General features: G+C 40.3%; 1 protein-coding gene across 12 annotated transcripts in view; it reads left to right on the top strand.

Moving 5' to 3' along the window:
- LOC128693913 (vascular endothelial growth factor receptor kdr-like) overlaps positions 1-13,620 on the top strand; it is a 247,983-nt gene that overhangs the window by 170,572 nt on the left and 63,791 nt on the right. For all 12 annotated transcript variants that reach the window (XM_070090807.1, XM_070090815.1, XM_070090810.1 and 9 more), the window contains 3 exons: positions 10,881-10,993; positions 11,506-11,567; positions 11,799-12,008. In XM_070090807.1, the coding sequence (XP_069946908.1) occupies positions 10,881-10,993; positions 11,506-11,567; positions 11,799-12,008 (385 nt within the window). The remainder of the gene's footprint in view (positions 1-10,880; positions 10,994-11,505; positions 11,568-11,798; positions 12,009-13,620) is intronic.

Raw genomic sequence — 13,620 nt, 5'->3', positions numbered from 1 at the left:
ACCCAGTACTTCATGTTTCATCCACCCAGTACTTCATGTTTCATCTACCCAGTACTTCATGTTTCATCTCATGTTTCATCTACCCAGTACTTCATGTTTCATCCACCCAGTACTTCATGTTTACCCAGTATCCACCCAGTACTTCATGTTTCATCTACCCAGTACTTCATGTTTCATCCACCCAGTACTTCATGTTTCATCTACCCAGTACTTCATGTTTCATCTACCCAGTACTTCATGTTTCATCCACCCAGTACTTCATGTTTCATCTACCCAGTACTTCATGTTTCATCTACCCAGTACTTCATGTTTCATCCACCCAGTACTTCATGTTTCATCTACCCAGTACTTCATGTTTCATCCACCCAGTACTTCATGTTTCATCCACCCAGTACTTCATGTTTCATCTACCCAGTACTTCATGTTTCATCCACCCAGTACTTCATGTTTCATCTACCCAGTACTTCATGTTTCATCTACCCAGTACTTCATGTTTCATCCACCCAGTACTTCATGTTTCATCTACCCAGTACTTCATGTTTCATCTACCCAGTACTTCATGTTTCATCCACCCAGTACTTCATGTTTCATCTACCCAGTACTTCATGTTTCATCTACCCAGTACTTCATGTTTCATCTACCCAGTACTTCATGTTTCATCCACCCAGTACTTCATGTTTCATCTACCCAGTACTTCATGTTTCATCCACCCAGTACTTCATGTTTCATCCACCCAGTACTTCATGTTTCATCTACCCAGTACTTCATGTTTCATCTACCCAGTACTTCATGTTTCATCTACCCAGTACTTCATGTTTCATCCACCCAGTACTTCATGTTTCAGTACCCAGAACTTCATGTTTCATCTACCCAGTACTTCATGTTTCATCTACCCAGTACTTCATGTTTCATCTACCCAGTACTTCATGTTTCATCCACCCAGTACTTCATGTTTCATCTACCCAGTACTTCATGTTTCATCCACCCAGTACTTCATGTTTCATCTACCCAGTACTTCATGTTTCATCTACCCAGTACTTCATGTTTCATCCACCCAGTACTTCATGTTTCATCTACCCAGTACTTCATGTTTCATCTACCCAGTACTTCATGTTTCATCTACCCAGTACTTCATGTTTCATCCACCCAGTACTTCATGTTTCATGTTTCATCTCCACCCAGTACTTCATGTTTCATCTACCCAGTACTTCATGTTTCATCTACCCAGTACTTCATGTTTCATCTACCCAGTACTTCATGTTTCATCTACCCAGTACTTCATGTTTCATCCACCCAGTACTTCATGTTTCATCTACCCAGTACTTCATGTTTCATCCACCCAGTACTTCATGTTTCATCTACCCAGTACTTCATGTTTCATCCACCCAGTACTTCATGTTTCATCTACCCAGTACTTCATGTTTCATCCACCCAGTACTTCATGTTTCATCTACCCAGTACTTCATGTTTCATCTACCCAGTACTTCATGTTTCATCTACCCAGTACTTCATGTTTCATCCACCCAGTACTTCATGTTTCATCTACCCAGTACTTCATGTTTCATCCACCCAGTACTTCATGTTTCATCTACCCAGTACTTCATGTTTCATCCTACCCAGTACTTCATGTTTCATCCACCCAGTACTTCATGTTTCATCCACCCAGTACTTCATGTTTCATCTACCCAGTACTTCATGTTTCATCCACCCAGTACTTCATGTTTCATCATGTTTCATCCACCAGTACTTCATGTTTCATCTACCCAGTACTTCATGTTTCATCCACCCAGTACTTCATGTTTCATCTACCCAGTACTTCATGTTTCATCCACCCAGTACTTCATGTTTCATCTACCCAGTACTTCATGTTTCATCCACCCAGTACTTCATGTTTCATCTACCCAGTACTTCATGTTTCATCCACCCAGTACTTCATGTTTCATCTACCCAGTACTTCATGTTTCATCTACCCAGTACTTCATGTTTCATCCACCCAGTACTTCATGTTTCATCCACCCAGTACTTCATGTTTCATCCACCCAGTACTTCATGTTTCATCTACCCAGTACTTCATGTTTCATCTACCCAGTACTTCATGTTTCATCCACCCAGTACTTCATGTTTCATCCACCCATTACTTCATGTTTCATCCACCCAGTATTTCATGTTTCATCTACCCAGTACTTCATGTTTCATCCACCTAGTACTTCATGTTTCATCTACCCAGTACTTCATGTTTCATCTACCCAGTACTTCATGTTTCATCCACCCAGTACTTCATGTTTCATCCACCCAGTACTTCATGTTTCATCCACCCAGTACTTCATGTTTCATCCACCCAGTACTTCATGTTTCATCTACCCAGTACTTCATGTTTCATCTACCCAGTACTTCATGTTTCATCCACCCAGTACTTCATGTTTCATCCACCCAGTACTTCATGTTTCATCCACCTAGTATTTTATGTTTCATCTACCCAGTACTTCATGTTTCATCTACCCAGTACTTCATGTTTCTTCCACCCAGTACTTCATGTTTCATCTACCCAGTACTTCATGTTTCATCCACCCAGTACTTCATGTTTCATCTACCCAGTACTTCATGTTTCATCTACCCAGTACTTCATATTTCATCTACCCAGTACTTCATGTTTCATCCACCCAGTACTTCATGTTTCATCCACCCAGTACTTCAAGTTTCATCTACCCAGTACTTCATGTTTCATCCACCCAGTACTTCATGTTTCATCTACCCAGTACTTCATGTTTCATCCACCCAGTACTTCATGTTTCATCCACCCAGTACTTCATGTTTCATCTACCTAGTACTTAATGTTTCATCCACCCAGTACTTCATGTTTCATCTACCCAATACTTCATGTTTCATCTACCCAGTACTTCATGTTTCATCCACCCAGTACTTCATGTTTCATTCACCCAGTACTTCATGTTTCATCTACCCAATACTTCATGTTTCATCCACCCAGTACTTCATGTTTCATCCACCCAGTACTTCATGTTTCATCTACCCAGTACTTCATGTTTCATCCACCCAGTACTTCATGTTTCATCCACCCAGTATTTCATGTTTCATCCGCCCAGTACTTCATGTTTCATCTACCCAGTACTTCATGTTTCATCTACCCAGTACTTCATGTTTCATCTACCCAGTAGTTCATGTTTCATCCACCCAGTACTTCATGTTTCATCCACCCAGTACTTCATGTTTCATCTACCCAGTAGTTCATGTTTCATCCACATGTTTCATCCACCCAGTACTTCATGTTTCATCCACCCAGTACTTCATGTTTCATCTACAGATTACTTCATGTTTCATCCACCCAGTACTTCATGTTTCATCTACCCAATACTTCATGTTTCATCTACCCAGTACTTCATGTTTCATCCACCCAGTGCTTCATGTTTCATCTACCCAGTACTTCATGTTTCATCTACCCAGTACTTCATGTTTCATCCACCCAGTACTTCATGTTTCATCTACCCAGTACTTCATGTTTCATCTACCCAGTACTTCATGTTTCATCTACCCAGTACTTCATGTTTCATCCACCCAGTACTTCATGTTTCATCCACCCAGTACTTCATGTTTCATCTACCCAGTACTTCATGTTTCATCCACCCAGTACTTCATGTTTCATCTACCCAGTACTTCATGTTTCATCTACCCAGTACTTCATGTTTCATCCACCCAGTACTTCATGTTTCATCTATCCAGTACTTCATGTTTCATCCACCCAGTACTTCATGTTTCATCTACCCAGTACTTCATGTTTCATCCACCCAGTACTTCATGTTTCATCCACCCAGTACTTCATGTTTCATCTACCCAGTACTTAATGTTTCATCCACCCAGTACTTCATGTTTCATCTACCCAATACTTCATGTTTCATCTACCCAGTACTTCATGTTTCATCCACCCAGTACTTCATGTTTCATTCACCCAGTACTTCATGTTTCATCTACCCAATACTTCATGTTTCATCCACCCAGTACTTCATGTTTCATCCACCCAGTACTTCATGTTTCATCTACCCAGTACTTCATGTTTCATCCACCCAGTACTTCATGTTTCATCCACCCAGTACTTCATGTTTCATCCACCTAGTACTTTATGTTTCATCTACCCAGTACTTCATGTTTCATCCACCCAGTACTTCATGTTTCATCTACCCAGTACTTCATGTTTCATCCACCCAGTACTTCATGTTTCATCCACCCAGTACTTCATGTTTCATCCACCCAGTACTTCATGTTTCATCTACCCAGTACTTCATGTTTCATCCACCCAGTACTTCATGTTTCATCTACCCAGTACTTCATGTTTCATCTACCCAGTACTTCATGTTTCATCCACCCAGTACTTCATGTTTCATCCACCCAGTACTTCAGGTTTCATCCACCTAGTACTTCATGTTTCATCTACCCAGTACTTCATGTTTCATCTACCCAGTACTTCATGTTTCATCCACCCAGTACTTCATGTTTCATCCACCCAGTACTTCATGTTTCATCCACCCAGTACTTCATGTTTCATCTACCCAGTACTTCATGTTTCATCCACTCAGTACTTCATGTTTCATCTACCCAGTACTTCATGTTTCATCCACCCAGTACTGCATGTTTCATCCACCCAGTACTTCATGTTTCATCCACCCAGTACTTCATGTTTCATCCACCCAGTACTTCATGTTTCATCCACCCAGTACTTCATGTTTCATCTACCCAGTACTTCATGTTTCATCTACCCAGTACTTCATGTTTCATCCACCCAGTACTTCATGTTTCATCCACCCAGTACTTCATGTTTCATCCACCTAGTATTTTATGTTTCATCTACCCAGTACTTCATGTTTCATCTACCCAGTACTTCATGTTTCTTCCACCCAGTACTTCATGTTTCATCTACCCAGTACTTCATGTTTCATCCACCCAGTACTTCATGTTTCATCTACCCAGTACTTCATGTTTCATCTACCCAGTACTTCATATTTCATCTACCCAGTACTTCATGTTTCATCCACCCAGTACTTCATGTTTCATCCACCCAGTACTTCAAGTTTCATCTACCCAGTACTTCATGTTTCATCCACCCAGTACTTCATGTTTCATCTACCCAGTACTTCATGTTTCATCCACCCAGTACTTCATGTTTCATCCACCCAGTACTTCATGTTTCATCTACCTAGTACTTAATGTTTCATCCACCCAGTACTTCATGTTTCATCTACCCTACTTCATGTTTCCACCCAGTACTTCATGTTTCATCCACCCAGTACTTCATGTTTCATTCACCCAGTACTTCATGTTTCATCTACCCAATACTTCATGTTTCATCCACCCAGTACTTCATGTTTCATCCACCCAGTACTTCATGTTTCATCTACCCAGTACTTCATGTTTCATCCACCCAGTACTTCATGTTTCATCCACCCAGTATTTCATGTTTCATCCGCCCAGTACTTCATGTTTCATCTACCCAGTACTTCATGTTTCATCTACCCAGTACTTCATGTTTCATCTACCCAGTAGTTCATGTTTCATCCACCCAGTACTTCATGTTTCATCCACCCAGTACTTCATGTTTCATCCACCCAGTACTTCATGTTTCATCTACCCAGTAGTTCATGTTTCATCCACCCAGTACTTCATGTTTCATCCACCCAGTACTTCATGTTTCATCTACAGATTACTTCATGTTTCATCCACCCAGTACTTCATGTTTCATCTACCCAGTACTTCATGTTTCATCTACCCAGTACTTCATGTTTCATCCACCCAGTGCTTCATGTTTCATCTACCCAGTACTTCATGTTTCATCTACCCAGTACTTCATGTTTCATCCACCCAGTACTTCATGTTTCATCTACCCAGTACTTCATGTTTCATCTACCCAGTACTTCATGTTTCATCTACCCAGTACTTCATGTTTCATCCACCCAGTACTTCATGTTTCATCCACCCAGTACTTCATGTTTCATCTACCCAGTACTTCATGTTTCATCCACCCAGTACTTCATGTTTCATCTACCCAGTACTTCATGTTTCATCTACCCAGTACTTCATGTTTCATCCACCCAGTACTTCATGTTTCATCTATCCAGTACTTCATGTTTCATCCACCCAGTACTTCATGTTTCATCTACCCAGTACTTCATGTTTCATCCACCCAGTACTTCATGTTTCATCCACCCAGTACTTCATGTTTCATCTACCCAGTACTTAATGTTTCATCCACCCAGTACTTCATGTTTCATCTACCCAATACTTCATGTTTCATCTACCCAGTACTTCATGTTTCATCCACCCAGTACTTCATGTTTCATTCACCCAGTACTTCATGTTTCATCTACCCAATACTTCATGTTTCATCCACCCAGTACTTCATGTTTCATCCACCCAGTACTTCATGTTTCATCTACCCAGTACTTCATGTTTCATCCACCCAGTACTTCATGTTTCATCCACCCAGTACTTCATGTTTCATCCGCCCAGTACTTCATGTTTCATCTACCCAGTACTTCATGTTTCATCTACCCAGTACTTCATGTTTCATCTACCCAGTACTTCATGTTTCATCCACCCAGTACTTCATGTTTCATCCACCCAGTACTTCATGTTTCATCCACCCAGTACTTCATGTTTCATCCACCCAGTACTTCATGTTTCATCCACCCAGTACTTCATGTTTCATCTACCCAGTACTTCATGTTTCATCTACCCAGTACTTCATGTTTCATCCACCCAGTACTTCATGTTTCATCCACCCAGTACTTCATGTTTCATCTACCCAGTACTTCATGTTTCATCACCCAGTACTTCATGTTTCATCACCCAGTACTTCATGTTTCATCCACCCAGTACTTCATGTTTCATCCTACCCAGTACTTCATGTTTCATCCACCCAGTACTTCATGTTTCATCCACCCAGTACTTCATGTTTCATCTACCCAGTACTTCATGTTTCATACCCAGTACTTCATGTTTCATCCACCCAGTACTTCATGTTTCCACCCAGTACTTCATGTTTCATCCACCCAGTACTTCATGTTTCATGTTTCCACCCAGTACTTCATGTTTCATCTACCCAGTACTTCATGTTTCATCCACCCAGTACTTCATGTTTCATCCACCCAGTACTTCATGTTTATTCCACCAGGTACTTCATGTTTCATTACCCATACTTCATGTTTCATCTACCCAGTACTTCATGTTTCATCCACCCAGTACTTCATGTTTCATCCACCTAGTATTTCATGTTTCATCTACCCAGTACTTCATGTTTCATCTACCCAGTACTTCATGTTTCTTCCACCCAGTACTTCATGTTTCATCCACCCAGTACTTCATGTTTCATCCACCCAGTACTTCATGTTTCATCTACCCATTACTTCATGTTTCATCTACCCAGTACTTCATATTTCATCTACCCAGTACTTCATGTTTCATCCACCCAGTACTTCATGTTTCATCCACCCAGTACTTCATGTTTCATCCACCCAGTACTTCATGTTTCATCCACCCAGTACTTCATGTTTCATCTACCCAGTACTTCATGTTTCATCCACCCAGTACTTCATGTTTCATCCACCCAGTACTTCATGTTTCATCTACCCATGTTTCATCTACCCAGTACTTCATGTTTCATCATACCCAGTACTTCATGTTTCATCTACCCAGTACTTCATGTTTCATCCACCCAGTACTTCATGTTTCATCTACCCAGTACTTCATGTTTCATCTACCCAGTACTTCATGTTTCATCCACCCAGTACTTCATGTTTCATCCACCCATTACTTCATGTTTCATACCCAGTTTCATGTTTCTACCCAGTACTTCATGTTTCATCCACCCAGTACTTCATGTTTCATCCACCCAGTACTTCATGTTTCATCTACCCAGTACTTCATGTTTCATCCACCCAGTACTTCATGTTTCATCCACCCAGTACTTCATGTTTCATCTACCCAGTACTTCATGTTTCATCTACCCAGTACTTCATGTTTCATCTACCCAGTACTTCATGTTTCATCTACCCAGTACTTCATGTTTCATCCACCCAGTACTTCATGTTTCATTCCAGTACTTCATGTTTCATCTACCCAGTACTTCACCCAGTACTTCATGTTTCATCTACCCAGTACTTCATGTTTCATCTACCCAGTACTTCATGTTTCATCCACCCAGTACTTCACCCAGTACTTCATGTTTCATCCACCCAGTACTTCATGTTTCATCTACCCAGTACTTCATGTTTCATCCACCCAGTACTTCATGTTTCATCTACCCAGTACTTCATGTTTCATCAACCCAGTACTTCATGTTTCATACCCAGTACTTCATGTTTCATCTACCCAGTACTTCATGTTTCATCCACCCAGTACTTCATGTTTTTATCTACTCAGTACTTCATGTTTCATGTACTTCATCTACCCAGTACTTCATGTTTCATCCACCCAGTACTTCATGTTTCATCTACCCAGTACTTCATGTTTCATCTACCCAGTACTTCATGTTTCATCTACCCAGTACTTCATGTTTCATCCACCCAGTACTTCATGTTTCATCTACCCAGTACTTCATGTTTCATCCACCCAGTACTTCATGTTTCATCTACCCAGTACTTCATGTTTCATCTACCCAGTACTTCATGTTTCATCTACCCAGTACTTCATGTTTCATCTACCCAGTACTTCATGTTTCATCTACCCAGTACTTCATGTTTCATCTACCCAGTACTTCATGTTTCATCTACCCAGTACTTCATGTTTCATCTACCCAGTACTTCATGTTTCATCTACCCAGTACTTCATGTTTCATCCACCCAGTACTTCATGTTTCATCCACCCAGTACTTCATGTTTCATCCACCCAGTACTTCATGTTTCATCTACCCAGTACTTCATGTTTCATCTACCCAGTACTTCATGTTTCATCTACCCAGTACTTCATGTTTCATCTACCCAGTACTTCATGTTTCATCTACCCAGTACTTCATGTTTCATCTACCCAGTACTTCATGTTTCATCTACCCAGTACTTCATGTTTCATCTACCCAGTACTTCATGTTTCATCTACCCAGTACTTCATGTTTCATCTACCCAGTACTTCATGTTTCATCTACCCAGTACTTCATGTTTCATCCACCCAGTACTTCATGTTTCATCTACCCAGTACTTCATGTTTCATCTACCCAGTACTTCATGTTTCATCCACCCAGTACTTCATGTATCATCCACCCAGTACTTCATGTTTCATCTACCCAGTACTTCATGTTTCATCTACCCAGTACTTCATGTTTCATTTACCCAGTACTTCATGTTTCATTTACCCAGTACTTCATGTTTCATCCACCCAGTACTTCATGTTTCATCTACCCAGTACTTCATGTTTCATTTAACCAGTACTTCATGTTTCATTTACCCAGTACTTCATGTTTCATCCACCCAGTACTTCATGTTTCATCTACCCAGTACTTCATGTTTCATCTACCCAGTACTTCATGTTTCATCTACCCAGTACTTCTTGTTTCATCTACCCAGTACTTCTTGTTTCATATACCCAGTACTTCATGTTTCATCTACCCAGTACTTCTTGTTTCATCTACCCAGTACTTCTTGTTTCATATACCCAGTACTTCATGTTTCATCTACCCAGTACTTCATGTTTCATCTACCCAGTACTTCTTGTTTCATCTACCCAGTACTTCTTGTTTCATATACCCAGTACTTCATGTTTCATTTACCCAGTACTTCATGTTTCATCCACCCAGTACTTCATGTTTCATCTACCCAGTACTTCATGTTTCATCTACCCAGTACTTCATGTTTCATCTACCCAGTACTTCTTGTTTCATCTACCCAGTACTTCTTGTTTCATATACCCAGTACTTCTTGTTTCTCTATGTCTACTACAACTTATATCACTACTACTACTACTACTACCACTAGTATTACACCTCACTCTGAGCCTATATATACCCTCTGTGTCCATGTATTGTTTGTAAGAGTTTGATAAAGCTCCTGGAGAGCGAAACGTTGCCACAATAAAATGTCACATTAGTTGTACTTGTGTCCTTTTACTTTACATATTGTCGGTAATTCTACCAACATATATACAATAATAAATAAAGTGAATATAAACAACGTGCTGAAAATATCTACCCAAGACAGGATTCGCAACAGTGGATTAAACCGGACTAATTTGGGTTTAAAATGAATATAGGGAAGCATTGGTTTGGCAGCAGAGTTACTGATGAGTGGAACTAACTCCCAGTAAGCGTCACTGAGATGAGAGCTTCGAGTAACTTTTTATGTATGCGCTGGACGGTACATGAGTGGGTGTGTGTGGGTGTGAGTTAGACCTGTCTTGTATGGGCCATTAGGCCTACTTTAGTGTTTCCTAATTCTTGTATTCTTAAAGTTTTGATCAGTAACTCATGGTAAGGGTATGAAAACTCCAGGTACTTGCGCTTCGCCCGGTGCCTGGATGTACTTCTGGACTAAGTGACATTTTCCCCCGACCGCCACAGTGTATAGTTTGTTATTACGCATGTTTGTATTATTGGAGAGTCTTTGTAAGTCTCATTGAAAAAATGTTTGGAAAAAAACACTAGTACAAAGATAAGTTTTCATAATGACAACCTTTTGTAGTGTTTAGTTTTACCAAATCCATGACTTAATGAGGCCTGGTGACAGACCGGGCCGCGGGGGCATTGACCCCCGGAACTCTCTCCAGGTAATAATTATTGAGTCTACACAGAGCGAAACTTTGTCACCATAAAAGCTTGATGCACACCTTTTTTTTTTTTCATTCAGTACTGTCGACAAACGCTATCGTATCTAAATATATTTTATTTCCAGGATGAGAGTGGTTCCTTCAATGAACTTTCTGAAGGTATATCAGTTGACGCTGGAAATCTAGTGACGGAGAAGGTCGTGTGGAAGGGTCGGGCACAAGTTTCAGGATATTACAGGTGAACACATACGCTGGTTTTATAATACAGAATTTAAACCGGATTAAGGAAAAAGATTATGGCAAGGAAATGTGTACCGGTAAACCAGCGGAAGGCCTCGGTCAAATGACCGAAAGCTCCATTTGTGACTAAAGAGCCTTGGCAGGAAACACTTGTCCTGTTTCCTGACGAACCTTACCTCACCTGACCTACCATATAGTGAGGAGCTCGTACCTCTGTACGAGATCCATTTACCATTTACCTTTTACCATTTACCAAAGAGTATGTAGGACTAATTTTCGATGTTTTTTTTCACGTTACGTGCTATTCCTTTCGGAAAATCTTACTTTCAGTACAGACACTCACTACGACGTTGTGATTAAAACAGATTGATTTTGCCAGCTTCAGCTTTCCTTGTTAGCCTGTAAGTTCATCTGTTGCCGATAACTCGCCTCAATCTTTTGAGTTAAGCGCAGTTTTGTTAATTTAATAATCTGTTAAATAATGCATTTTATTTTCCTTGACTTATGTAGATGCATTGCTGAAAACGAACTTCAGAATGAAACCTCAAAAATCCTGGACTTCATAGTGACTGGTGAGATACTTTAATAAACATATTTGCTAAACGTAGTTCAATAAGTATTAACGTTGTTCCATTCTTTACCACAATAAATAACAAAATTATATTCTGTAACATTGCGAAGATGTGTTATATGCATTCATAACATTTTATAATTCACGTGTTTATAAAATGTACATCCAAAATTTAGGCAATGTGAGTATTACAGTTATTTCAGAAATTCATTACTATAATATTTTTTGACAGATGCTGATGACGTGACGTCCAAAGTGTCACTGGAGACTATAATTAATGATGAGAAGCAACTAGCACTTAATATTGTAGTCCTGGAGGGTGATAACCTGACATTCCGTTGTCTTGGTAACAAAGTGCTCACCAACAATAATCTAAAATGGAAACTGAATGGTCAGCCGCTTAATGAACACCTGGTAAAGGACTGGATGTTCAATGTGACCGGTGAGTTTATATTGTTTAATGTGCTGGCAACATATGAAATATATTTTTAGTCATAAATATATATTTTATACATAAACATGCTTATGGTAGTTACTTTGTTGGTAGATGGTGATTGTCAACTGTCATACCAGGCTGTGGATGACCTAAGGGTTGTCTGTATCTCCCGAAGAAAACTCATTTATAATTATGAAAAATTTCGATATGCCATTTTGTATTTTGCACAATTAGACAACCTGCTAAAATTTACGTAATATGTAACTGCTTACTGCTAAAGCTCCCGCTTCACACACGGAGGGCCCGGGTTCGATTCCCGGCGGGTGGAAACATTTCGACACGTTTCCTTACACCTATTGTCCTGTTTACCTAGCAGCAAATAGGTACCTGGGTGTTAGTCGACTGGTGTGGGTCGCATCCTGGGGGACAAGATTAAGGACCCCAATGGAAATAAGTTAGACAGTCCTCGATGACGCACTGACTTTCTTGGGTTATCCTGGGTGGCTAACCCTCCGGGGTTAAAAATCCGAACGAAATCTTATCTTATCTTACCCAGCTTGTTTAATAATTTACATACGTTTATATAATTGGTTTCCCTACGGGTGAATACATAATTACATACAATTACAAAGTCATAATGTTTACAAAGGTTTCTCTGTCACATGTTGACATATCTACACACGGGTCATTTATATGATCAAGACCCGTGTCAGGAAGAACTTATCCTGTCCCCTCCTCCTTGATTCGCCGGTACTTTCTCGGCCCGGGTCTTTTCCAGATGGTGACTCAGCCTTGGCTTCCCGTCGTGAGAGTATCTGGGACCTATGTTTCAGATGGGAGGAGGTACAAGTATCTCCTCATCTTTCGAGATCAACTATCCCCCGGCCTAGCCCCATTCCCTGCCCTCACGGGCTCGTAGGGAGAAGCTAACGAATATTCTAACAAGAACATACCTACATTTCGAACACAGTCGAAATGTAGGCCGTTATATAACCTCACTTTAACACACAAGCGTGCGTGAGCGTGTTAGATGGGAGTGAATGGAGACAAATGGTATTTGGGACCTGACGAGCTGTTGGAGTGTGAGCAGGGTAATATTTAGTGAAGGGATTCAGGAAAACCGGTTATTTTATACAGCCGGACTTGAGTCCTGGGGTTTAGGATATTGGCAGTTTGGAGGGATATGTTGTGTAACTTTATACGTATATACTTCTAAACTAAACCATACCCCCGGCCGGGATTGAACCCGCGGTCATAGAGTCGCTAAACTGTTGTGTTCCGAGCACCTCTGCAAAAACAGTGATTATGTGTGAGTGTGGTGAAAGTGTTGAATGATGATGAAAGTATTTTCTTTTTGGGGATATTCTTTTTGGGTCACCCTGCCTCGGTGGGAGACGGCCGACTTGTTAAAAAAATAAATAATGTTCTGATAATTACATCTTTATATTAGATGCTTAACAATAAAAAATGTCGTTGGGATACATAACAGGCTATACTTAGTAATAGATGACTCGTGTTACTGCTTTATTAATAATTTTCTTATTTTAATTTCAGCACAGTTCACGCTTGCATAACTTAAGCCATTATTTATTATTCGCAGACAAGTACACGTATTACA

This window comes from Cherax quadricarinatus, chromosome 33 (assembly GCF_038502225.1).
Source record: "Cherax quadricarinatus isolate ZL_2023a chromosome 33, ASM3850222v1, whole genome shotgun sequence".
NCBI lineage: Eukaryota > Metazoa > Arthropoda > Malacostraca > Decapoda > Parastacidae > Cherax > Cherax quadricarinatus.
Note: the sequence above shows the minus strand (reverse complement) of the source record. Positions and strands in the feature narration are given on the sequence as shown.